The sequence below is a fragment of the Oncorhynchus masou genome, chromosome 25, assembly GCF_036934945.1.
Source record: "Oncorhynchus masou masou isolate Uvic2021 chromosome 25, UVic_Omas_1.1, whole genome shotgun sequence".
NCBI lineage: Eukaryota > Metazoa > Chordata > Actinopteri > Salmoniformes > Salmonidae > Oncorhynchus > Oncorhynchus masou.
The window spans coordinates 37,613,800-37,638,108 of NC_088236.1; the positions used below are offsets into that span (position 1 = coordinate 37,613,800).

Below are 24,309 nucleotides of genomic sequence, written 5' to 3' on the forward strand. Positions count from 1 at the left end.
ATCACATGTCCATGCTGTGTTGGGCATACCAGCCAGGGTTACAACATGGCCAGAGTTACAACATCCCACTTGGATGTGTGTGTGTGTGTGTGTGTGTGTGTGTGTGTGTGTGTGTGTGTGTGTGTGTGTGTGTGTGTGTGTGTGTGTGTGTGTGTGTGTGTGTGTGTGTGTGTGTGTGTGTGTGTGTGTGTGTGTGTGTGTGTGATGGCAGCTGACAGCAGACAGAGGGGGGAGGCAGGGCAGAGTAGGGGAAAATGAAGGGTGCTGGCAGATTTGTTTCTCTCTGTTGCCATTTGCCTCCTGGACTGTCTTGTTGGTGCCATGTTAATCATCTTCACCAGATGATCTTCACAAGTTCGTCTTTATCTCTCAGTTGAAAATGAGTGACTGCTATGTAGGATTTACTTTAACAACAGAGGCGTTCACCTTTTCAGAGAAATCTCTCTAGATTTGAGACAGAGATGGGATTGAGTGACATGGGTGCTGGAACATTTTACATTGTGATATAAATGTTGTTGACTGTACTGTACGTTGAATAGGTCTATTTCTATAGCATTTATTAATGTGAAGTGTCACATAGTATCTTTGACTGGTTATTTATGTGTTGCTGACTGTTTATTGGAGTCATTCAAATCCATGATTCACCAATGGGATGATTGACCTTAAATACATGACCATTTTGTGTACTGTACATTGGTCAATTATTTTACATTTGATATAACATGCAGTATTTTGTATCACTTCGTTGTATTTGATTTGGAGATGCCTGTATTGCGAGTCACTTGTATTCTCACAGCTCCCCAAGGTGATGATTCAGCATGAGCTCTTCTGAGTCTGTAGGGAACATTCATATACACGGAGACTTAATGGGATTCTGCTCAGACTTCTTCACATGTTGGTTCAAAAGATGTTCTGTTTTTCCGCCCATTGTCTATTACCTCTCTATTATCTCTTGTTCCTGTATTTCCCCGTGAGTCATAATACTCGACACTGACATCCTTTCATCTTTTCGTCTGTCAGTCTCACCATCTCAGCTTAACGAGCAGAATTTGTGTATGAAAAACAGCATTGGTTCCTTTAAAAGAAACGTCACAGTTGATTTCTTTTGCTACTGGTTATGGGTTCTTCTGCAGAAACCTGATGCACAGTCTGTAGTGTGAGCGTACTTGATTTATTTTTTGGGGTGCTATTTGCATGGAGAAATATGTGTTGAGATGTAACTCTCAGAGAAGGTGTATTGCTGTGGGATAACTACTCTGCATGCTATACATCCACAAACTGTCCAATTTGCTCATGTAATCCAGGATTACATGCTACGGTACACCTATCTGAATGGTCTGGAGAGGCATGAGCCTACACTGAGATTACTAATCCATTCTCAGTTGGGGCTGGGTGGTTGGTTCTCACAAACAATTATCTGTACCAAGGGTATCTACAGCTTTGACAAAAAAAATGTTTACCTCAATTATTATTCTGTTGTATTTTTCAAACACAAATCATTTTGGAAGTGTTATTAGAAATGCAATGTCTTTAGTAGTGGGAGATGGTAATGTAAATAACAAACGTTCTCCTAACCCCATTTCCTTAGATTGTAAGAACATTTCCATTCATGTCCGGTAAAGACCGTCAGAGAGCATTCTTCAAATGCTTTCTGTTTCTTAGTCTAAACCTTTCCATTCATGAAACTTGTTGAAGCAACAGTGATTCATCAACAAGCTTTTGACTTTTGTCACGAGTGGTTTGCCTCTTTTTTAATGCAATTGTTTTAATGCAATTGTTGTTCTTAGCCGTTTCTGAATACAAGGTTTGCAGTCTAACTTAGTGTTTTTCTTGTGCAGAGGGTCCAAAGGAAAGGACATCAGCACCATCAAGTCCCTCAGAGTTCTGCGAGTCTTACGGCCCCTCAAGACCATCAAACGCCTACCCAAGCTGAAGGTACGGAATAGGACTTTATCTGACCTGTACACTACACGTGTATTCACTGGTGTTGACTTATTGATGAGTGTTGTCAGGACACAGAGTCATCAGCGTGTACTGTATCTAACCCAGCCCCATGTTTCTCTGTGTGTGCGCGTGTGTGTGTGCGTGTGTGTGTGTGTCCTCTCTCAGGCTGTGTTTGACTGTGTGGTCAACTCCCTGAAGAACGTGTTCAACATCCTCATAGTCTACATGCTCTTCATGTTCATCTTCGCTGTCATCGCCGTGCAGCTGTTCAAGGGCAAGTTCTTCTACTGCACTGACGAGTCCAAGAGCCTGGAGAAAGACTGCAGGTAGGTTTACAGTACAGTACACTGAGCAAGCCTGGCACAAGAAGAAAGGGCATTTTGAAATTAACAGGAGAAGGCAGATGAGCAAAGTTGGCACCAAGGCACTGGGCCTAACATTGATATAGCAAACCATGGAATAACGGTAACAGCTCTAGAGATGGCGGCCCCTCCAGGGCAGCTGTGGTGGTACGCCCCAGGGGCTCTATTTTTGACTGGATTTAAGGAGGCAAATGCACCGTCGTTTCCACTTTCGTTATGTAAAAACAGCCGCATTTGCCAGTTAGTCAGGTTTGACAATTTACCTGCCTAACATCAGCTGGCTTGCGCTGAGGTGGGAGGGGTGGAAATATTGGAGGTGTGTTCTTGAAAATGTGCACCAATATTATTTTTGTCCAACTTCTGTGAAACGTTTGGACTCATTATGTGTGATGAAAGGTGTCAGTGACTCTTCCACTTATCTCTGTTGGATCTAACTGTCTTATCGGGGGATCGGCGATCTCTGTCCGTGGTGCTGAATCCACTTGTAGGCTATATTTGCCTGTTTGTTTGTTTACCTTTCATGTGGCAAAGTGATTACTGGCCATATCAACACAGATGGTAGGCTTTAGCTATATATATTTAAGAGCAGTAACGGTGAGTTGATTATAGTACCAGTCAAAAGTTTGGACACACCTAATCATTCCAGGGTTTTTCTTTCCTTTTACAATTTTCTACATTGTAGAATAATAGTGAAGACATCAAAACTATTAAATAACACATATGGAATCATGTAGTAACCAAAACAGAACAACAAATATATTTGTGATTCTTCAAAGTTGCCACCCTTTGCCTTGATGACAGCTTTGCACAGTTCTTTGCAGGCTAGTCATCCGCCAAACTCAGATTCGTCCATCGGACTGCCAGATTGTGAAGCGTGATCATCACTCTAAAGAACGCGTTTCCACTGCTCCAGAGTGCAAAGGCGGCAAGCTTTGCACCACTCCAGCCAACGCTTGGCATTGCGCATGGTGATCTTAGTCTTGTGTGCGGCTGCTCGGCCATGGAAACCCATTTCATGAAGCTCCCGACAAACAGTTATTGTGCTGACATTGCTTCCAGAGGCAGCTTGGAACTCGGTAGTGAGTGGTGCAACCGAGGACAGATGATTTTTACGCTCTACGCTTGTGTGGCCTACTACTTTACAGCTGAGCCGTTGTTGCGCCTAGGCGTATCCACTTCACAATAACAGCACTTACAGTTGACCGGGGCAGCTCTAGCAGGGCAGAAATTTGACGAACTGACTTGTTGGAAAGGTGGCATCCTATGACGGTGAGTCTCACTGAGCTATTTAGTAAGGCCATTCTACTGCCAATGTTTGTCTATGGAGATTGCATGGCTGTGTGCTCGATTTTATACACCCGTCAACAACGGGTGTGGCTGAAATAACCGTATCCATTAATTTGAAGGGGTGTCCACATACTGCTGTATATATGCTGTGTCTTCCCCCATAGAGAGAAGAACAGCCCAGTGCTGCATTGAAGACAATTGCATTAATTATGTGTTTTTGTTTGGGTATCTTATTGATTTGTCACATGGACAGTGTCTTGTCAAACTAATCAAAGGCGTATCTGAATATTCAATATTCAATGTGTTCGTGTGCAGTAAGTTGTTCTCTCTCTCTATCTCTCTCTCCCTCTCTCTCTCTCTCTCTCTCTCTCTCTTTTAAACAGAGGTAATTTCCTGGACTATGATAAAGATGAGGTGGCCGCCCAGCCTCGGGTGTGGAAGAAGTATGAGTTCCACTATGACAACGTGCTTTGGGCCTTCCTCACTCTCTTCACTGTGTCCACCGGAGAGGGCTGGCCTGAGTAAGTCCACTTTCCAGGCTCCTTTTCAGTAGCTTTATAGAGTTGAAGTCTTTGGTGGGGATATGTTCTGAGAATATGCTTTGACAGACAGACAGACAGACAGACAGACAGACAGACAGACAGACAGACAGACAGACAGACAGACAGACAGACAGACAGACGGACGGAACAGTAGAGAGTGAACAGCCCTGGGGATATGTTCTGAGAATGTGCTGTGGCCTGCAGACCGACAAACAGACACTATAACAGTATACCAGTAGGAGGTGAACAGGCCTGGGGTTATGTTCTGAGAATGTGCTGTGGTCTGGTGTCTCTCAGACATACAGAAAGACAGTCAGACACAGACAGACAGTAGAACAATAGGGTTTTTCTATAAACTAGGCTACCAGCGAGGATTTCCTACACTGGACAACTTGTTACAGCTGTTGATAAGTCATTGATATCTGTCAATTTCGTTAATGTCATGATATTATTAAGATATAAGATACAGTTGAAGTCGGAGGTTTACATACACTTAGGTTGGAGTCATTAAAACTTGTTTTTCAACCAAAGGACCTTGTGAAGATGCTGGAGGAAGCAGGTACAAATTATCTATATCCACAGTAAAACGAGTCCTATATCGACATAACATGAAAGGCTGCTCCAAAACCACCATAAAAAGCCAGACTATGGTTTGCAACTGCACATGGGGACAAAGATTGTACTTTTTGGAGAAATATCCTATGGTCTAATGAAACAAAAATAGAACTGTTTGGCTATAATGACCATCATTATGTTTGGAGGAAAAGGGGGGATGCTTGCAACCGGAAGAACACCATCCCAACCGTGATGCACGAGGGTGGCAGCATCATGTTGTGGGGGTGCTTTGCTGCAGGAGGAACTGGTGCACTTCACAAAATAGATGGCTTACAAACCTGACTCAGTTACACCAGCTCTGTCAGGAGGAATGGGCCAAAATTCACCCAACTTATTGTGGGAAGCTTGTGGAAGGCTACCCAAAATGTTTGACTCAAGTTAAACAATTTTAAGCAATACTTCCAAATACTAATTGAGTGCATGTAAACTTCTGACCCACTGGGAATATGATGAAATAAATAAAAGCTGAAATAAATAATTCTCTCTACTATTATTCTGACATTTTAACATTCTTAAAATAAAGTGGTGATCCTAACTTACCTAAGACAGGGAATTTTTACTCTGATTAGATGTCAGGAATTGTGAAAAACTGAGTTTAAATGTATTTGGCTGAGGTGTATGTAAACTTCAGACTTCAACTGTACAGAATATTCAATCAAATTCAGGAGTTGATTAAAACCTATGTTTAACTCTTTATCATGATTATTGTCTTTACGGATTTGTCCAAAGTCATGTGACATAAAACATACGTTTTCTGTCCAGTATGAATTGTCATTATATCATATATCAAGCATTAACCAGTTCAATTAGACATTGAACTTGAACCCTGTAAGAATCCTGGATCTAGCTGTCGGACAGTTTTTTTGTATAAAAATCTCAGAAATGCACTTTAACTACATAACATTTCCTGTCTCCTTATGTTATGGGGTGAAAACAGCTTTCATGGGCACAGAAAACCAAAATAATGTATGCATTGCAAAATCAAATGCTTCTAACCGAAAGAGTCCCCTTACCTTGATACGTAAAACCATTTTCAATAATTATGCATGATACTTGTTGGATGCCAATTGGTGTCCAGCTGATTAGTTACGACGTAATATTTTTTATATTTTCCCACATCATCATCTGATCAAGGAAGGAATTTTCCGAATAACAGGGAAGTGACGAACAGCTGTTGTGATAGTGCATGCGATGCAACAACAGCCCAAGTGCTGGAAAAAAGGTGATCGCAAAGGAATGTCCAGAATATTTTGGTGTCTCGTTCGTTTTGCCGGTGAAAACCACTTTGCCTGGACCCACATTGGATCTAATGTCCCTAGCGAATTGATGGTGATCATCTGTTGTTGCCCATTTGATTAACAGCAGTGTCTCGTTAGATCTAACAGAGAAAGCATCAAGGTATTGACTTCATATTTTCACGTGTTTTTGTGCGTCGGATTGGACACCGAGTCGACTACGCGATATTATTCTAGATACAATGACATCAAATTATACAGCCTGGTGGGCTTATTCACAACATGATCTGGTAATGAAATAACATGACAAATACATGTTGTTTTCCATGTTACACCTGCAATTTTAAACAATACAAGGGGCTTGAAGTAGCCCTACTTGAACTTGAAATTGGAGCTCAGAAATTCAAGTACTGGAATAGGCATCCCTTGAAAATCTGAGATCTTTGTTGGGGTAAAACCCAGTGCAAGTTATGAGGACATGATCTAATGCTGTCTTCAACTTGGCTTTCCATACAAATCCTTCCATTAAAAAAGGAACCCGTTTTTTGGGTCACTTTCTCATTATAAAAACAGCGATGGTGAGATTCAAATGGTGAGATTAACGCTGCCGCTGTTCATGGCTTTGTTATGTTTGCCTGCGTCGGCCACAAAGGCTAGGAGAAAAATCACCATGCATCCAATTTCTTTAGTCAGGCAAGTCCACATTATTCTCACATATTTTAGAATGTAATAATAACTTGAATATCAATGCATTGGCAAGGCCAAAGAAAGGCATTATTCTTCAAGAGGTAAAGGCCTACACTTTTTTTCATGCTTTTTTGGGGGTGTTCTATATTAGGCCCTATATGTTCTTTATAATTATAAAATTGTTTAACATTGCGGTCCTTGAAAATTACAATTAAGTGCTTGAAAAAGAGAGTCCTTGAATTTCATTTGCCAATGTCTGTATGAACCCTGCTTAAAGGATGCATAGTCCTGGGCCTATGATGTTGAATAGGTGGAGTTATGGGCCAATTTGCATACATTCACTTTTATTCCTCTAAGTGCGCATGTGGAACTGCATGAAAACCCTTTTTATTTCTGTTTCAAACCATTTTAAAACATTTATCCCAATGTCACACATTGGCCCCATTAATTATAGAAAGACCCAGTACTAGAACATTAGAGGGTGAACAAGCCCGCCCTGGGGATATGTTCTGAGAATGTGCTGTGCTAGTCTCTGTAATTGTCTTTAATATCGTATTCAAGCAAAGTGCGCAGGCTTGTCGGGTCAGCACACCAGAGAGGGTTGTCTGTGCAATTTCCGGCATGTTCATAATTCTCCTTCTTATTCCGGATCCTCTGTCCTCCTCAATGAAATCATTGAATTAGCTATGTTATTAAATAATCCAGTGATGCATGATATGTAAAAATGATGGACTGGTGAGTCATTTAGGTCAGGGTAGAAGTCCATTAAATAAGACTCAGTCCTTATAACCTGGAGGGCTAAGTGGCTAGGCTCTCTCTCTCAGTTGGGCTATTACTGCAAGGAATATTTTAGCGCGGCTGATGAAAATGGACCTTTCTATCATCAACATTAAACATTAATCACATGCCTATTACATTTTAACAAAAGATTTTAATTGACTATGTCCCTAATTTTAGACGTAGAACTTGAAATGATGTCCTCGTTTCCAGTTAGGTCTTAGTCATATTGTAGTTGCTGTAGGGAACTTGTTGTAGTAGTTTAACTACATTTGGCTGTTGTGGTGAGTGGTTCCATATACTGACAGCATGGTTCCTGTGTTCCTCTCCAGTGTTCTGAAGCACTCTGTGGACGCTACCTTTGAGGACCAGGGTCCCAGTCCAGGCTACCGTATAGAGATCTCCATCTTCTACGTGGTCTACTTTGTGGTCTTCCCCTTCTTCTTCGTCAATATCTTTGTGGCCTTGATCATCATTACCTTCCAGGAGCAGGGAGACAAGGCCATGTCAGAGTGCAGCCTGGAGAAAAATGAGGTACAGTACACTCTTCGAAAAAAAAGGTGCTATCTAGAACCAAAAAGGGTTCTTCTTCTGTCCCCATAGGAGAACCATTTGAAGAACCCCTTTTTTGTTCAAGGTAGAACCCTTTTGTAGAGTCCTTTCCACACATGGTTCTACATGGAACCAAAAAGGGTTCTACCCAGCACCAAAAAGGGTTCTCCTATGGGGACAGCCTTTTGGAACCCTTTTTTCTAAGAGTTTACGGAACAGGAAGTAAGGGAAAGGAATAACAATTAATATTTCTTCAATGGTCCCTCTCTCCATTTGTGATTTGTTGGTCATCAGCTCACTATGCTCTGTAGATGTTGCCAATCATACTGCCAAACCCTTTCATTAGGCTGAGTAGTCAGTGGAGGAACAGACTCTCTCACTGCTGTCGTTGTTGATGCTGGGTTCAGTTGTGCGTGTTGAGGCAGTGAGGCTGCAGTGGAGCCTACAGTACAGTCTCCCAGCTGAGGGCCAGTGTGACAGGTCCACAGGTCCACGATTGATTCTGGAGCAACATCTGTGGTTCCACAGGTGGACACAAAGCCAGCGAGCCGTCCCCGTCCCCCCTACCTCATGTCTACCGGGACCCCATTAGGCAACCATAGTAGATATATCTCTGTCAGTTCCAATTCTAAACTAAAACAACATATGTTTCCCTGTGTCTTTTTGTATGCTATCCTAACACGACTCAACTGTGCACAGATAGATAAACACTGAATATACAAAACATTAAGAACACCTGCTCTTTTCATGACACAGACTGACCAGGTGAATCCAGGTGAAAGGTATGATCCCTTATTGATGTCACTTGTTAAATCCACTTCAATCAGTGTAGATGAAGGGGAGGAGACAGGTTAAAGAAGGACTTGTAAGCCTTGAAACAGTTTAGACATGGATTGTGTATGTGTGCCATTTGGAGGGTGACTGGGCAAGACAAAAGATTTAAGTGCCTTTGAATGGGGTATGGTAGTAGGTGCAAGGCACACTGGTTTGTCTCAAGAACTGCACCACTGCTGGGTTTTTAATGCTCAACAGTTTCCCGTGTGCATCAAGAAGGGTCCACCACCCAAAGGACATCCAGCCAACTTGACACAACTGTGGGAAGCATTGGAGTCAACATGGGCCAGCATCCCTGTGGAATGCTTTCATTACACAGTCCATGCCCCAACAAATTGAGACTGTTCTGAGGGCAAAATGGGAGTGGGGGGGACTCAATATTAGGAAGGTGTTCCTAGTGTTTGGTGTACTCAGTGTATGTCCCCTCTGTCTGTGTCTGTCAGTATGCTGAACTAACTTGACTATCCTAACTGGAACCAGAACATAGCCAGGAGGAGCCAGCCACGTATTCACACATCTCCACTGCACTTGGCTCTGATAGACTCTGCTTGCTATCTAGTTAGATATTGGTGGTTTTCTGCACAGTATTTACCTCTGAGAAGCTTTTCCCCTTAGTTGATGATGCAATGGTCCTAATGAAGGCAATGCTTGAAAGAGTAACGGATTGACGACTGATGATGGTGCTGGTGACCATGATGATGATACTGAGGAAATGGGTGGCGATTATGAAAGAGAACATTGGACGTAAGCGTTCATTTCCATCTCGTTCTTTTCAGAGAGCCTGCATTGACTTTGCCATCAACGCCAAGCAAATGACGCGTTACATGCCAGAGAACGTGCAGTCGTTCCAGTACCGGATGTGGAAGTTTGTGGTGTCACCTCCGTTTGAGTACTCCATTATGATCATGATCGCCCTGAACACCGTGGTGCTCATGATGAAGGTTAGTACAGTCTGGCTCATTCACCAGAAAATATAGTAGGATCATTCAATTCAATTGAAATGGTTTTATTGGAATGGGAAACATATGTTTACATTGCCAAACCAAGTGAGATAGATAATAAACCAAAGTGAAATAAACAATAAAAAAAATGAACAATAAATCTTACACTCACAAAAGTTTCAAAGGAATGGAGACATTTCAAATGTAATTGTATGGCTATGTACGGTGTTATATCGATGTGCAAATAGTTAAAGTAAAAAATGGAAAAGAAATCAACATAAATATGGGTTGTATTTACAATGGTGTTTTTTTATTATGCTAATTTTTTTAACCCCCTTTTTTGTGATTACGAGCTTGTCTCATCACTACAACTTCCCAACGGGCGAGTTGGGGAGTTGCAGTGTCCGCCAAATGTTGATGTTGCAGTGTCCTCCGAAACATGACTCGCCAAGCCACGCTTCTTCCGCTTAACCGGGAAGCCAGCTGCACCAATGTGTCAGAGGAAACACTGTTCAACTGACGACCGTGGTCAGCCTGCAGGTGTCCGGCCCGCCACAAGGAGCCACTAGAGCGCGATGAGCCAAGTAAAGCCCCCCCTCCCCTAACCTGGACGACACTGGGCCAATTGTGCCCTGCCCTATGGGACTCCCGGTCACAACCAGTTGTGACCGGGATCGAACACAGGCTTTAGTGACGCGGCAAAACTGCGATGCAGTGCCTTAGACCGCTGCGCCACTCGAGAGGACTTTACAATGGTGTTTGTTCTTCACTGGTTTCTCCTTTCTGCACCAGTTCCATGGAGCTCCAGACTTCTACGAGGCCATGTTGAAGCACTTCAACATCGTCTTCACTGCCCTCTTCTCTCTGGAATGCATTCTGAAGATCATTGCCTTCGGTCCGCTGGTGGGTTTATCATCCTTCCTGTTTAGCTGCATCAATATGGCAAAAGTGATCACCGATTTGATACTTATTGAATTCATGCACTGCATGCCTTGAGTATGTGAGTGATATTCAATCCCTCTTGTTCCAGAATTACCTGAAGGATGCCTGGAACGTGTTTGACTTTGTGACAGTGCTGGGAAGTATAACTGACATTGTGGTCACAGAAATCAATGTAAGTTAAGAGTCCAGCGCAGCACAAACCGTGTTTCTTCCACTCTCCTCTATATACATTACACTACTTGCTAATGAGGCAGAATTGTATGATTGACATGCAGAGACCTACAATGTGGGCCTGCCCTGTACACAGGCTAAATAGCTATCTCAGCAAAGATGTCTTGGCTCCAGTCCAGGACTGATAGCAGAGACAAAGAGGGGGAGAGAGAAAGTTTGTTAGCAGAGCTGCATGTTAACACTATTGATTCATCACTGATGTCTGATATGGGATCTGATAACGTGAAGCAATTCAGAGTCCAGCTGTGTGTGTGTGTGTGTGTGTGTGTGTGTGTGTGTGTGTGTGTGTGTGTGTGTGTGTGTGTGTGTGTGTGTGTGTGTGTGTGTGTGTGTGTGTGTGTGTGTGTGTGTGTGTGTGTGTGTGTGTGTGTGTGTCATTATTGTCATCTGAGCACTATGTAAATCACTCAACATGTTTCTCTCACGTCCTGTAGTAGTTGTTTATTGATGTTCTATACTCATATTGATACAGTATCTGTCCAGTATCCAACAGTATTTGTCCAGATGGCTGTATCATTGTCCAATGCATTGACTGATTTAAGTGTGTGTTCTGAGCTTTTACCGGCTTTCTGTATGTCATTACTGTTTCTATTTTTCTTACTTTTCCTTGTTCGTCCCTGTCCCTGTCCCTCTCCCTTTCCCTGTTCCTCTCCTGTCCCTGTCCCTGTCCCTCTCCCTTTCCCTGTTCCTCTCCCTGTCCCTGTCCCTCTCCCTTTCCCTGTTCCTCTCCCTGTCCCTCTCCCTTTCCCTGTTCCTCTCCCTGTCCCTGTCCCTCTCCCTTTCCCTGTTCCTCTCCCTGTCCATGTCCCTCTCCCTTTCCCTGTTCCTCTCCCTGTCCCTGTTCCTCTCCCTGTCCCTGTCCCTTTCCCTGTTACTCTCCCTGTCCCTGTTCCTCTCCCTGTTCCTGTTCCTCTCCCTGTCCCTTTCCCTGTCCCTGTTCCTCTCCCTTTCCCTGTTCCTCTCCCTGTCCCTGTTCCTCTCCCTTTCCCTGTTCCTCTCCCTGTCCCTGTTCCTCTCCCTGTCCTTGTTCCTCTCCATGTCCCTGTCCCTCTCCCTGTCCCTCTCCCTTTCCCTGTTCCTCTCCCTGTCACTGTCCCTCTCCCTGTCCCTCTCCCTGTCCCTCTCCCTTTCCCTGTCCCTCTCCCTGTCCCTCTCCCTTTCCCTGTTCCTCTCCCTGTCACTGTCCCTCTCCCTGTCCCTCTCCCTGTCCCTCTCCCTTTCCCTGTTCCTCTCCCTGTCCCTGTCCCTCTCACTCTCCCTGTCCCTCTCCCTGTCCCTGTCCCTCTCCCTTTCCCTGTTCCTCTCCCTGTTCCTGTCCCTGTCCCTCTCCCTTTCCCTGTCCCTCTCTCTGCATTGTCCTCTTGTTTAATGTATTCACTGATGTGCCCACATTCTGCTACGGTTAAACAACTGCTCTTATAGACAACGGTGAGTGACTACCCTTCCTGTCTCATTGCTCTTTCTCATTCCCTTCTTTACACAAGCTACAGCACTGTGTGAAATGGTCTGTATGTATTTATTGTTTGGCCTCCTTTAGCAAGCTGAACCAGGGGACCAGCCAAATACAGTCATGTTGTTTTGTCTGCATCATTGTCATATGTAGTCATATTTTGATTGTCTCCTGTGAAAAGGGTGTAATGTTGACTGTGTTCTTGTCTCTGGTCCTGCAGGACCGGCTGTTGAATCTGAGTTTTCTGAGGCTGTTCAGAGCAGCTCGCCTCATCAAGCTGCTGAGGCAGGGATACACCATCCGTATCCTGCTGTGGACCTTCGTCCAGTCTTTCAAGGTAACACACACACACACACAGTACACTGTATACATTACTTGCATTTAGAGCACTTTGCTGAACAGTGTTCTTGTCCTTCCAGGCCCTGCCCTATGTTTGCCTTCTGATAGCGATGCTGTTCTTCATCTATGCCATCATTGGTATGCAGGTGAGTGCTGCTTCCATTCTTTCCAAATATGAACATTTCCTTCCTGGACTCCCTTGAAAATGTTCCCTCAAAATAATTGGTTTATACATGCCTACGGACTAAAATGGTGTGAAATGAAGTTTTTTATTGAATAAGAAAATATTTATGCAGTGTAAGGCAGAAACTGGCATGATCTGTGGGTATAATCGATCCCTTACTATACCAGGTGTTTGGAAACATTGAGCTCAACGAGGACACAGCCATCACTCACCACAACAACTTCCGCACTTTTCTTCAGGCCCTCATGCTGCTGTTCAGGTAAATACACCTTTTCCTTAGTCACTCCTTCCTCTGCTTTACAGAGCACCAACATTATTACAATTGCCCTCTCCCTCTCCCTTCCCCTACCTCTCCTGTAACTCTGTAAGCCAGGGGTTGTATGTAGCTAGCAACATCTTACGTCGCCCGAGTTGTACACTGTGACAATCTTCCACAATAACTTTGTTAGAGGTGTTCATTGTAATCTCAAAAGGTATTTCCGTCCGTCTGTCCACCCTTGTTTTCCAGGAGTGCCACAGGGGAGGCGTGGCATGAGATCATGCTGTCGTGTTTGAGTCACAGAGCCTGTGATGAGAGGTCAGGCAACCTGGGGAAGGAGTGTGGCAGTGACTTCGCCTACTTCTACTTTGTCTCCTTCATCTTCCTCTGCTCTTTCCTGGTTAGTACTGATGTCATCCAACATACACTGTAACTGTATTGATGTTCTGCTGAGGTGCAGTAATAAGGGATGTTAACATTAGACAATGATCTGAATAAGATGGCGCTGAAGAGGACGGCTGACGTTTTACATGCTCCCTTTTTAACTTATTTTTTAAACTTAAATTGTACATAATGTTGCCGCTGCCGTCTCTTATGACCAAAAATAACTTGGACATCAGATCAGCGATTATTCACTTCGAACTGGAAGAAGCTTTTTCCTTTAACGAGTCCGACGAGAAGGATATACTGCTTTCCCGGGAACGGGCCCAAATCCCAAGAATTTGCGTGCAAGAAAAGACGGGGGAAAAGGGGGCGAAGGTAGGGCTGCCTTCTGAGAATCCGTAGGCGAGCGAGTAAACTCCCACTGCCATCCGTTCTACTGGCTAACGTGCAATCATTGTAAAATAAAATTGATGACGTACGGTTAAGATTATGCTACCAATGGGACATTAAAAACTGTAATATCTTATGTTTCACCGAGTCGTGGCTGAACGACGACACGGATAATATAGAGCTGGCGGGATTTTCCATGCACCGGTAGAACAGAAAAGCTGGTCTGGTAAGACAAGCGGTGGGAGGGTGTCAACAGGTGGTGTGCGATGTCTAATATTAAAGAAGTCTCGAGATATTGCTCGCCTGAGGTAGAGTACCTTATGATAAGCTGTAGACATTTTACATTTTACATTTAAGTCATTTAGCAGACGCTCTTATCCAGAGCGACTTACAAATTGGTGAATTCACCTTCTGACATCCAGTGGAACAGCCACTTTACAATAGTGCATCTAAATCATTAAGGGGGGGGGGGTGGTGAGAAGGATTACTTATCCTATCCTAGGTATTCCTTGAAGAGGTGGGGTTTCAGGTGTCTCCGGAAGGTGGTGATTGACTCCGCTGTCCTGGCATTTACATACATTTACATTTAAGTCATTTAGCAGACGCTCTTATCCAGAGCGACTTACAAATTGGTGAATTCACCTTCTGACATCCAGTGGAACAGCCACTTTACAATAGTGCATCTAAATCATTAAGGGGGGGTGGTGAGAAGGATTACTTATCCTATCCTAGGTATTCCTTGAAGAGGTGGGGTTTCAGGTGTCTCCGGAAGGTGGTGATTGACTCCGCTGTCCTGGCGTCGTGAGGGAGTTTGTTCCACCATTGGGGGGCCAGAGCAGCGAACAGTTTTGACTGGGCTGAGCGGGAACTGTACTTCCTCAATGGTAGGGAGGCGAGCAGGCCAGAGGTGGATGAACGCAGTGCCCTTGCTTGGGTGTAGGGCCTGATCAGAGCCTGGAGGTACTGCGGTGCCGTTCCCCTCACAGCTCCGTAGGCAAGCACCATGGTCTTGTAGCGGATGCGAGCTTCAACTGGAAGCCAGTGGAGAGAGCGGAGGAGCGGGGTGACGTGAGAGAACTTGGGAAGGTTGAACACCAGACGGGCTGCGGCGTTCTGGATGAGTTGTAGGGGTTTAATGGCACAGGCAGGGAGCCCAGCCAACAGCGAGTTGCAGTAATCCAGACGGGAGATGACAAGTGCCTGGATTAGGACCTGCGCCGCTTCCTGTGTGAGGCAGGGTCGTACTCTGCGGATGTTGTAGAGCATGAACCTACAGGAACGGGCCACCGCCATGATGTTGGTTGAGAACGACAGGGTGTTGTCCAGGATCACGCCAAGGTTCTTAGCGCTCTGGGAGGAGGACACAATGGAGTTGTCAACCGTGATGGCGAGATCATGGAACGGGCAGTCCTTCCCCGGGAGGAAGAGCAGCTCCGTCTTGCCGAGGTTCAGCTTGAGGTGGTGATCCGTCATCCACACTGATATGTCTGCCAGACTTCACTATCTACTAAGAGAGTTCTCATCTATATTATTCGTAGCCGTCTATTTACCACCACAGACCGATGCTGACACTAAGATCGCACTCAACCAACTCTATAAGGCCATAAGCAAACAAGAAAATGCTCATCCAGAAGCGATGCTCCTAGTGGCCGGGAACTTTAATGCAGGCAATCTTAAATCAGTTTTACCACATTTTTACCAGCATGTGCAACCACATGAGAAAAAAAACTATATACCACCCTTTACTCCACACACAGAGATGCAATACAAAGCTCGCCCCCACCCTACATTTGGGAAATCTGACCATAATTCTATCCTTCTGATTCCTGCTTACGAGCAAAAACTAAAGCAGGAAGTACCAGTGACTCGCTCAATACAGAAGTGGTCAGATGACACGGATGCTACGCTACAAGACTGTTTTGCTAGCACAGACTGGAATATGTTCATCCAGTGGCATTGAGGAATACACCACCTCAGTCATCGGCTTCATCAACAAGTGCATCGACGACGTCGTCCCAACAGTGACTGTATGTACATATTCCAACCAGAAGCCATGGATTACAGACAACATCTGCATTGAGCTAAAGGTTAGAGCTGCCGCTTTCAAGAAGCAGGACACTAATCCGGACGCTTTTAAGAAATCCCACTATGCCCTCAGACGAACCATCAATCAATACAGGATTAAGATTGAATCCTACTACACAGGCTCTTACGCTCTTCGGATGTGGCAGGGCTTGAAAAATATTACGGACTACAAAGGGAAACCCAGACGTGAGCTGCCTGTTGACGCGAGCCTACCAGACAAGATAAATGCCTTTTTATGCTCGCTTCGAGGCAAGCAACACTGAAGCATGCACAGGAGCACCAGCTGTTCTGGATGACTGTGATAATGCTCTCGGTAGCCAATGTGAGCAGGACCTTTAAACAGGTCAACATTCACAAAGCTGCAGGGCCAGACGGAAAACCAGGGGCATGTACTCAAAGCATGCACGGACCAACTGGCAAGTGTCTTCACTGACATTTTCAACCTCTCCCTGACCAAGTCTGTAATACCAACATGCTTCAAGCAGACCACCATAGTCCCTGTGCCCAAGGAAGCAAAGGCAACCTGCCTAAATGATTACCACCCCATAGCACTCACATCAGTAACCATGAAGTGCTTTGAAAGGCTGGTCGTGGCTCACATCAACAGCATCCTCCTGGATACCCTAGACCAGGCCTGGGCAACTCCAGTCCTGGGGACCTTACTCCAATAATCAACTAATCATGATCTTCAGTTGAAAATGCAGTTAGTTTTAATCAGGTGTGTTTGCAAGGGATGGGTGAAAAGTGTGACACCAATCAGGCCCCCGAGGACTGGAATTGCCCAGGCCTGCCCTAGACCCACTCCAATTTGCATACCGCCCCAACAGATCCACAGATGACAAAATCTCAATAGCACTCCACACTGCCCTTTCCCACCTGGACAAAAGGAACACCTATGTGAGAATGCTGTTCATTGACTACAGCTCAGCGTTCAACACCATAGTGCCCACGAAGCTCATCACTAAGCTAAGGACCCTGGGACTAAACACCTCCCTCTGCAACTGGATCCTGGACTTCCTGACGGGCCACCCCCTAGATGGTAAGGGTAGGCACAACACTTCTGTCACACTGATCCTCGACACAGGGGCCCCTTAGGGGTGTGTACTTTGTCCCCTCCTGTACTCCCTGTTCACCCATGACTGCGTGGCCAAGCATGACTCCAACACCATCATTAAGTTTACTGACGACACAACAGTGGTAGGCCTGATCACCGACAATGATGAGACAGCATATAAGGAGGAGGTCAGAGAACTGGCAGTGTGGTGCCAGGACAACAACCTCTCCCTCAATGTGAGCAAGACTAAGGAGCTGATCGTGGCCGAACAGGCCCACATTAACATTGACAGGGCTGTAGTTGAGCGGGTCAAGAGCTTCACGTTCCTTGGTGTCCACATCACCACCTAACTATCATGGTCCAAACACACCAAGACAGTCATGAAGAGGACGAGACTGAAAAGGAGACTGAAAAGATGTGGCATGGGTCCCCAGATTCTCAAAATGTTCTACAGTTGCACCATCGAGAGCATCTTGACCGGTTGCATCACCACCTGGTATGGCAACTGCTCGGCATCTGACCATAAGGCGCTATAGAGGGTAGTGCGTACGGTCCAGTACATCACTGGGGCCAAGCTTCCTGACATCCAGGACCTATATAATATACAGAGTCAGAGGACAGCCCATAAAATTGTCAGAGACTCGTCACACAAGTCATAGACTGTTTTCTCTGCTACCGCACGGCAAGCACTACTGGAGCGCCAAGTCTAGGACCAAAAGCATCCTTAACAGCTTCTACCCCCAAGCCATAAAACTGCTGAACACTTAATCAAATGGCTACCGGACTATTTACATTGACCCCCCGCCCCTCCTCCATTTGTTTTGTACACTTCTGCTATTCACTGTTTATTATCTATGCATAGTCACTTCGTCCCTATCTACATGTACAAATTACCTCAACTAACCTGTACCCTCGCACACAGACCCCCTTTATATAGCCACGTTTTTGTTATTTTATTGTGTTACTTTTTCTAATTTTTTACTTTAGTTTATTTGGTAAATATTTTTTTAACTCTTCTTGAACTGCACTGTTGGTTAAGGTGCTTGTAAGTAAGCATTTCACGGTAAGGTCTACACTTGTATTCGGTGCATGTGACTAATAAAGTTGGATTTGATTTGAAATGTAGGACTAGGAGTTTGTGTTGTGCCAGCATACTGTGTCTATTCCCATAAATCCTTGTGAATCCTATCTTCCAGATGCTCAATCTGTTTGTGGCTGTCATCATGGATAACTTTGAGTACCTGACTCGAGACTCGTCTATACTGGGGCCTCATCATCTGGATGAGTTCATCCGTGTTTGGGCTGAGTACGACCCTGCTGCCTGGTATGTGTCCCTCTCCCTCCCTCCCTTCAGCCATCTGGCTGGCTGGTGCTCCTACTGTGCCTCTATGCCCAGTCAGAGAGATATCTAGTATTACAGCTGCTAGTATGGAGGGGACTGCCTAATCCCTGCCTGATACTTTGTGACTTGCTGACAATCCTCCATGTAGTGTCATGTAGCGGGTACGGTATGGTAACATACCTCCTAGTACCCTGTCAGCCCTCTGATGATCATTGTTCTCTTGAAGCTGTCCTGAAGTTGTTGTTTTTATATCTGCTTGTTCTTTTTGCAGCGGACGGATTCGCTATAACGATATGTACAACTTGTTACGAATTATCTCACCCCCTCTTGGCTTAGGGAAGAACTGCCCTAATAGGGTAGCGTACAAGGTTAGCAACCCCAGAACATTTCCTCCACTAGGGTGCTTTGTGTTCCTATGCCAAGAGACTTAAGTGAATGGCTGTGCACCAATGACTCGCCTACACACTAGCACCCGCCCTTCCAGACTGACTGGCTTTGGTTAATGATGCCAGACTGGAAACAAAGCTTTCAAAGCCATGTTAAACCCCAACTCTACCTGACATTGGAATCCCTATGTAATGCTTACTTTCTATATGATGTGTCGAGGTATGCAGTGAACGCATTCTGGTTTGCTCCTGTTCCGTCTCCTATCTATGTACAGTTAGATTAAACATTACGTTTGGATGTTTAGTCCTAAATTGATTCAGATCATGAACACGTCTGAATCGGATCAACGTCTTTACGTACTGTAATGTGTTTTTGGGATCCTAGACGTAAACGTTGTAAAGAGAAAGGAGGGCTTTAATTCATTAAGATTTTTTTTAAAGTCTGGCATTGAAACCTTTGTTTCCGTGCTTCTGGTGAACCCTCCCTGGATGTCTCTCAGCATGCAGAAGCCGTCATCCACACTACGTACAATGCTGTCGTTCTCTCCCCATCAGCATCCTGTGTGTTCTTCTTCTCACTCTTCCAGACTCACTCTTCCATCCCATGTCTCCCCTCAGGGATCTGAGCAGCTCACTTCCTCCTGAGCTGAGTTCACCACCGCACCGATGCATCCCTGGTCCACCGTGGCCAAAGATGGCATCCATCTCCATGTCGCTACTGGAAATCTAAATAACACAGATTTCTGTTTTTGTTTTTTCCTATTCATTTTGGTTTCTTAAAAAAAAAACATTTTGTTCCTTTCCTCCTCTAACTTTCCATCCTTCTTTATTTGGCTTTTTGTTTCCTACTCTGTGAAGTGGCCGTATCAAGTACCTTGATATGTATCAGATGCTCCTCCACATGTCCCCACCCTTAGGTTTGGGAAAGAAATGTCCGCCAAGAGTCGCCTACAAGGTAGCCACTCCCTCTGCTCGACCTGTCTTCCCATTGGCTTGACCTCCAGCCAATCTCTGTGCTCTGCAGTGTTCCCTTGTTTCTTTAGTTTGTTTTGCTAACGCTCTGATCTCTTTGGTGTAGCCCCTTCCCTCCCCTTCTTTTTTTGGGCATAGCTACTTTATTTGGAGCAAGCTCAGCCTGTGAGGTGATGTCCACTAAGGCGGAGAGATAGACCATGAGACGCATACGGTATCCCCACTATGTGAAAACGTGTTACTAAGTATTTAGTAACATTTACGGTAGTGGGTGTCAAATTCCTTAGGATAATAAATACAAATAGGTTTTCATATAATCCCATCTCTGTAATTGAAAAGGCAACCACCACTTTCCAACCTCATGTTATTATCTCAGGCACAATACCACTGTCTACATATGTGAAACTGCCACATTTCTACTTTCTGTAGAAAAATATATAAAGTTAAAAAGTTCTACCTGGTGACATCATCATTTAAAAAATAGTCATTTTCAAATTTGCGGTGACATGGGGAGAAAGAAAATACCCTCCGTCTGGCAAGAAACTTGCTACAAGTTGAGAAAATGACAGTTTTTGGGGAACTTTCTTCTTACCTTTTTAACCAGAGATCCCAGAAACGCGGCGTTTTCACATATGTAGAACTGGTATGGTGCTGGAGATGGTGATTATGATGTTGAAAAGTGTCGGAATTGTCCTTTAATACATCCAACACAGCAGGCATGCGCAGATAAATTCATGGAAGAATATTTCGATTTAATTCTACAATACACACATATTCAACCAATCCAGGACTGTCCCCAGATTTAAATCCTTTACCAATCAATCTGTTTTATAGGAAAGGGGTTTAGTATTGCTCTCCCTTACCTTATCTCAGTCTATCCCCTGAGTTTACCCACTAGTGGGCCAGTGTGTGTGGCTTCTGTTGCTTTCCTGTGTGAGAAATATGTGTGCTTTACTCTCTGTCTTTCTATCTTTCATTCTCTCTCATCCTGTCTTTCACCTCTACTTTCTCTCTATGGATTTGTGTGCACATGTATGTGTGTGTGTCTCAACCCTCCTCTCCTCTCTCATTCTGACTTCTGTCGTACTTTTGCACCGCAACTGATAGTAGGGGAATGCTTTTTGTGTTCAGGGGAGCTCAACTCTACCACAATAGCTTAAACATCAAACATAGTGCTCTGTATGCATATAGTGGTGTAGATTTCATCTCTTTTGATAAGCAGTTCAGGTTATTTGGAATGGACTGTGTGTGACACATGCTTTTTCTGTCGATGCTAGACATTGGTTCTCAAGATGTTTATGACTTGAGCAGCGTCATACCTTTTTACCTCAGTTTGATTGTTGGTATAGCAACCACAGAGTGGAGCTCCTGAGATCTTTGAGGCACTTCCATGGTTATGCGTACATGCCCTTTCTCACTTTTATTTCGATCAATGTCAGTCTTGCACCGGTGCACTTTGACTTGCAGCATAGTGCATACTGTAGCCAATAGCAGTGAATGTGAATGTTTAGTTTGTCTCCTCTTTGTACTCGTTGAGAAAGCTTTTTGTGTGCTGTAGGGGCCTCTGTGAATATTACCAGCAGCACACAGACTGGTTTCTCCTGATTGGCTGATGGTCTGGATGAAGTGTTAACAGTAGAAGTGTGTTTCTAACCTCCTCCTCCGTCCACACATTCTCTCCAGCGGCTAGTCAAGATGAACATGCCCATCGCTGATGACAACACAGTCCACTTTACCTCCACTCTCATGGCCCTGATCCGCACGGCCCTGGAGATCAAACTGTCCTCAGGTGAGACCGCCCTTCTCTCTCTCCCTATCCTCTGCCCCCACCCATGTCCCCCCTTCCCTGTCCCCTCTCCCCCCTACCCTGTCCCCTTTCCCTCCTACCCATGTCCCCTTTCCCTCCTACCCATGTCCCCTCTCCCCCCTACCCATGTCCCCTGTCCCCCCCACCCTGTCCTCTCTCCCCCCACCCTGTCCCCTCTCCAACCCTGTGTGATACATGATAGGCTAGGTGCATACCTATCAGGCCGACTTGATGACTCAAGCAAAAGCAACAAACACTAGTTGTAAATGTTAGATTTAGCCATCCATCACGTTGTCCTCACAGACAGACAGACAGACAGACACACAGACAGACAGATGTTGTGATGTCCCCTGGATGTCCCCTGTTGCCTACAGAAGGTTTGCATTAGTAGATATGGGTCCCATTTGGTCTCATTAGGCTGCTCTGTGGTGGGTTTTGTGTTTAGGGCCTGTGCTGCGTAGTTGAATGACGTCACAGTGCAGTATGCTTTTCTCTAGCTTCACTGCTCACTGCCGCTTTCAATAAGTTATTCTCTCTCTGGTTCACCTCCACATTGACTCTGCAAGCTCATGTTTACTTTTCTGTCTTTATCTTTTGTTGCTATACTTAAATTAGATAATTGTGTGTATTTGATGCAATAATATTCGATTTTCTCTTGCGATCTTCTCCTTAGGGATGGTTGCCCAGCGTCTTTCTGATGCTGAACTGAAGAAAGAGCTCTCTACAGTTTGGCCAAGCCTTTCACAGAAGACTATGGATCTGTTGGTTACACCACACAAACGTAAGCACCTCTGCACTGCAGACCTCTCGGATCCTTGCTTCATGTCACTGATATATTTCATCTTTACAAGAAGGATACCTGGACTGTCTGTGATTCTGTTTATGCCACATCTTAAAGTGACAAGCCCCAGACTCCTCACTCTGAAACAACATTTAAAAAATTGTAGTAATTTATCAGAAACTCTTATCCAAAGCGACTTACAATTAGTGCATTCATCTTAAGATAGCTAGATGAGCCAACAACACATCACAATCGAATCAAGTACATTTTCCTGTGAGAGTTATTTAAGATACTCTTCAAAGAGGTAGGGTTTCAGATGTTTTCGGAAGATAAGACAAGGTCGATAAGAGGGCCAAGAGACCAGAAGTGGTGGAACGTGCTCGGGTTGGGATGTAGGCTTTGAGCATAGCCTGAAGGTAAGGAGGTGCAGTTCCCCTTGCTGTTCCCCTTGCAGTTCCCCTTGCTGCTCCGTAGCCAAGTCCCTGGATTAGGACCAGCGCCGCTTCCTGTGTGAGGACAGGTTGTACGCTACCAATGTTGCAGAACATGAATCTGCAGGAGAGAGTCACTACTTTGATGTGTGCAGAGAATGACAGGGTGTTATCCAGGGTCATGCCAAGGTTCTTTGCACTCTGGGAGGGGAATACCGTGGAGTTGTCAACCGTGATAGAGAGTTCTGGGAGTGGGCAGGCCTTTCCCGGGAGGAAGAGTAGTTCCGTTTTGTCGAAGTTGAGTTTGAGGTGGTGGGGATTTAATCTGGAGAGAGAGGGGAGAGAGATGTCAAGGCGTAGGGTAGTTCTGTGTGACTGGGAACAGTGGACTCAGTAGGCCGAGTGAAAGAGGAGCAGATGTCTTCAACCTTTTTTTCAAAGTGGTTGACAAAGTCATCTGCAGAGAGGGAGGAGGGAGGGGATGAGGATTAAGGATGAAGAAGAAAGAGTTTCCTAGGGTTGGAGGCAGAAGCTTGACATTTAGAGTGATAGAAGGCAGCTTTAGCAGCGGATACAGAGGAAGACAAGGTAGATAAGAGGGCCAAGAGACCAGAAGTGGTGGAACATGCTCGGGTTGGGATGTAGGGTTGAGGCATAGTCCGAAGGTAAGGAGGTGCAGTTCCCCTTGCTGCTCTGTAGGCAAGTCCCTGGATTAGAACCAGCACCGCTTCCTGTGTGAGGACAGGTTGTACGCTACCAATGTTGCAGAACATGAATCTGCAGGATGATAGGTCCTCCAGAAGTTCAGTTTTCCTCCATTTCTGCTCAGCTGCTCGTAGCCCTGTTCTGTTAGCACACAGTGAGTGACTCAGCCATGAAGCGGGAGAGAAAAGTAGGGCCGGCTGGGAGGAAAGGGGACAGTGAGTCAAAGTATGCAGAAAGGGAGGGAGAGTAGGGTCGAAGATGCAGAGTCAGGTGACAGGAGGGAGAATGATTTAGCATAAGGAAGAAAGAAGATGCGGCAGCGCATGACCATCTGGGTAGGGGCTGAGTCTGTGGGGTTGGAGGAGAGATGGAGAGAAAAGGAAACAAAGTAGTGATTAGAGACATGAAGGGGGGTTGCAGTGAGATTAGTAGGTGAACATCCTCTAGTGGAGATGAGGTCATGCATATTGCCAGCCTTGTGAGTGGGACGTGACTGAGAAAGGTCGAGGTCAAAAGAGAAAAGGAGTGGAAAGAAATGTATTGAAGCTGAAGGTTAAAGTCGCCCAGTATGATGAGTGGTGAGCTATCCTCAGGACATGTACTTATCAAGGTGTCAAGCTCATTGAGGAACTCTCCAAGGGCAACTGTTGGGTGATAGATGACATCAATGTTAAGCTTGAGTGGAGCAGTGACAGCATGAAATTCAAATGAGGAGATCAACAGGTGAGAAGAGAATCTCCACAAATGAGTAGTGTGCCACCACTGCGACGACCAGATGTTCTCGGACTATG

At 45.1% G+C, this 24,309-nt stretch overlaps 1 protein-coding gene across 1 annotated transcript in view; it reads left to right on the forward strand.

Annotated features, from left to right (window-relative positions):
• Positions 1–24,309, forward strand: part of LOC135514266 (voltage-dependent N-type calcium channel subunit alpha-1B-like) — a 141,951-nt gene that overhangs the window by 104,660 nt on the left and 12,982 nt on the right. The window contains exons 28-42 of the mRNA XM_064937624.1: positions 1,839–1,935; positions 2,110–2,270; positions 3,977–4,114; positions 7,782–7,983; positions 9,612–9,776; positions 10,569–10,679; positions 10,807–10,890; positions 12,620–12,736; positions 12,819–12,884; positions 13,090–13,181; positions 13,431–13,581; positions 18,291–18,418; positions 18,708–18,804; positions 21,478–21,583; positions 22,275–22,382. Of these exons, the coding sequence (XP_064793696.1) occupies positions 1,839–1,935; positions 2,110–2,270; positions 3,977–4,114; positions 7,782–7,983; positions 9,612–9,776; positions 10,569–10,679; positions 10,807–10,890; positions 12,620–12,736; positions 12,819–12,884; positions 13,090–13,181; positions 13,431–13,581; positions 18,291–18,418; positions 18,708–18,804; positions 21,478–21,583; positions 22,275–22,382 (1,823 nt within the window). The remainder of the gene's footprint in view (positions 1–1,838; positions 1,936–2,109; positions 2,271–3,976; positions 4,115–7,781; positions 7,984–9,611; positions 9,777–10,568; positions 10,680–10,806; positions 10,891–12,619; positions 12,737–12,818; positions 12,885–13,089; positions 13,182–13,430; positions 13,582–18,290; positions 18,419–18,707; positions 18,805–21,477; positions 21,584–22,274; positions 22,383–24,309) is intronic.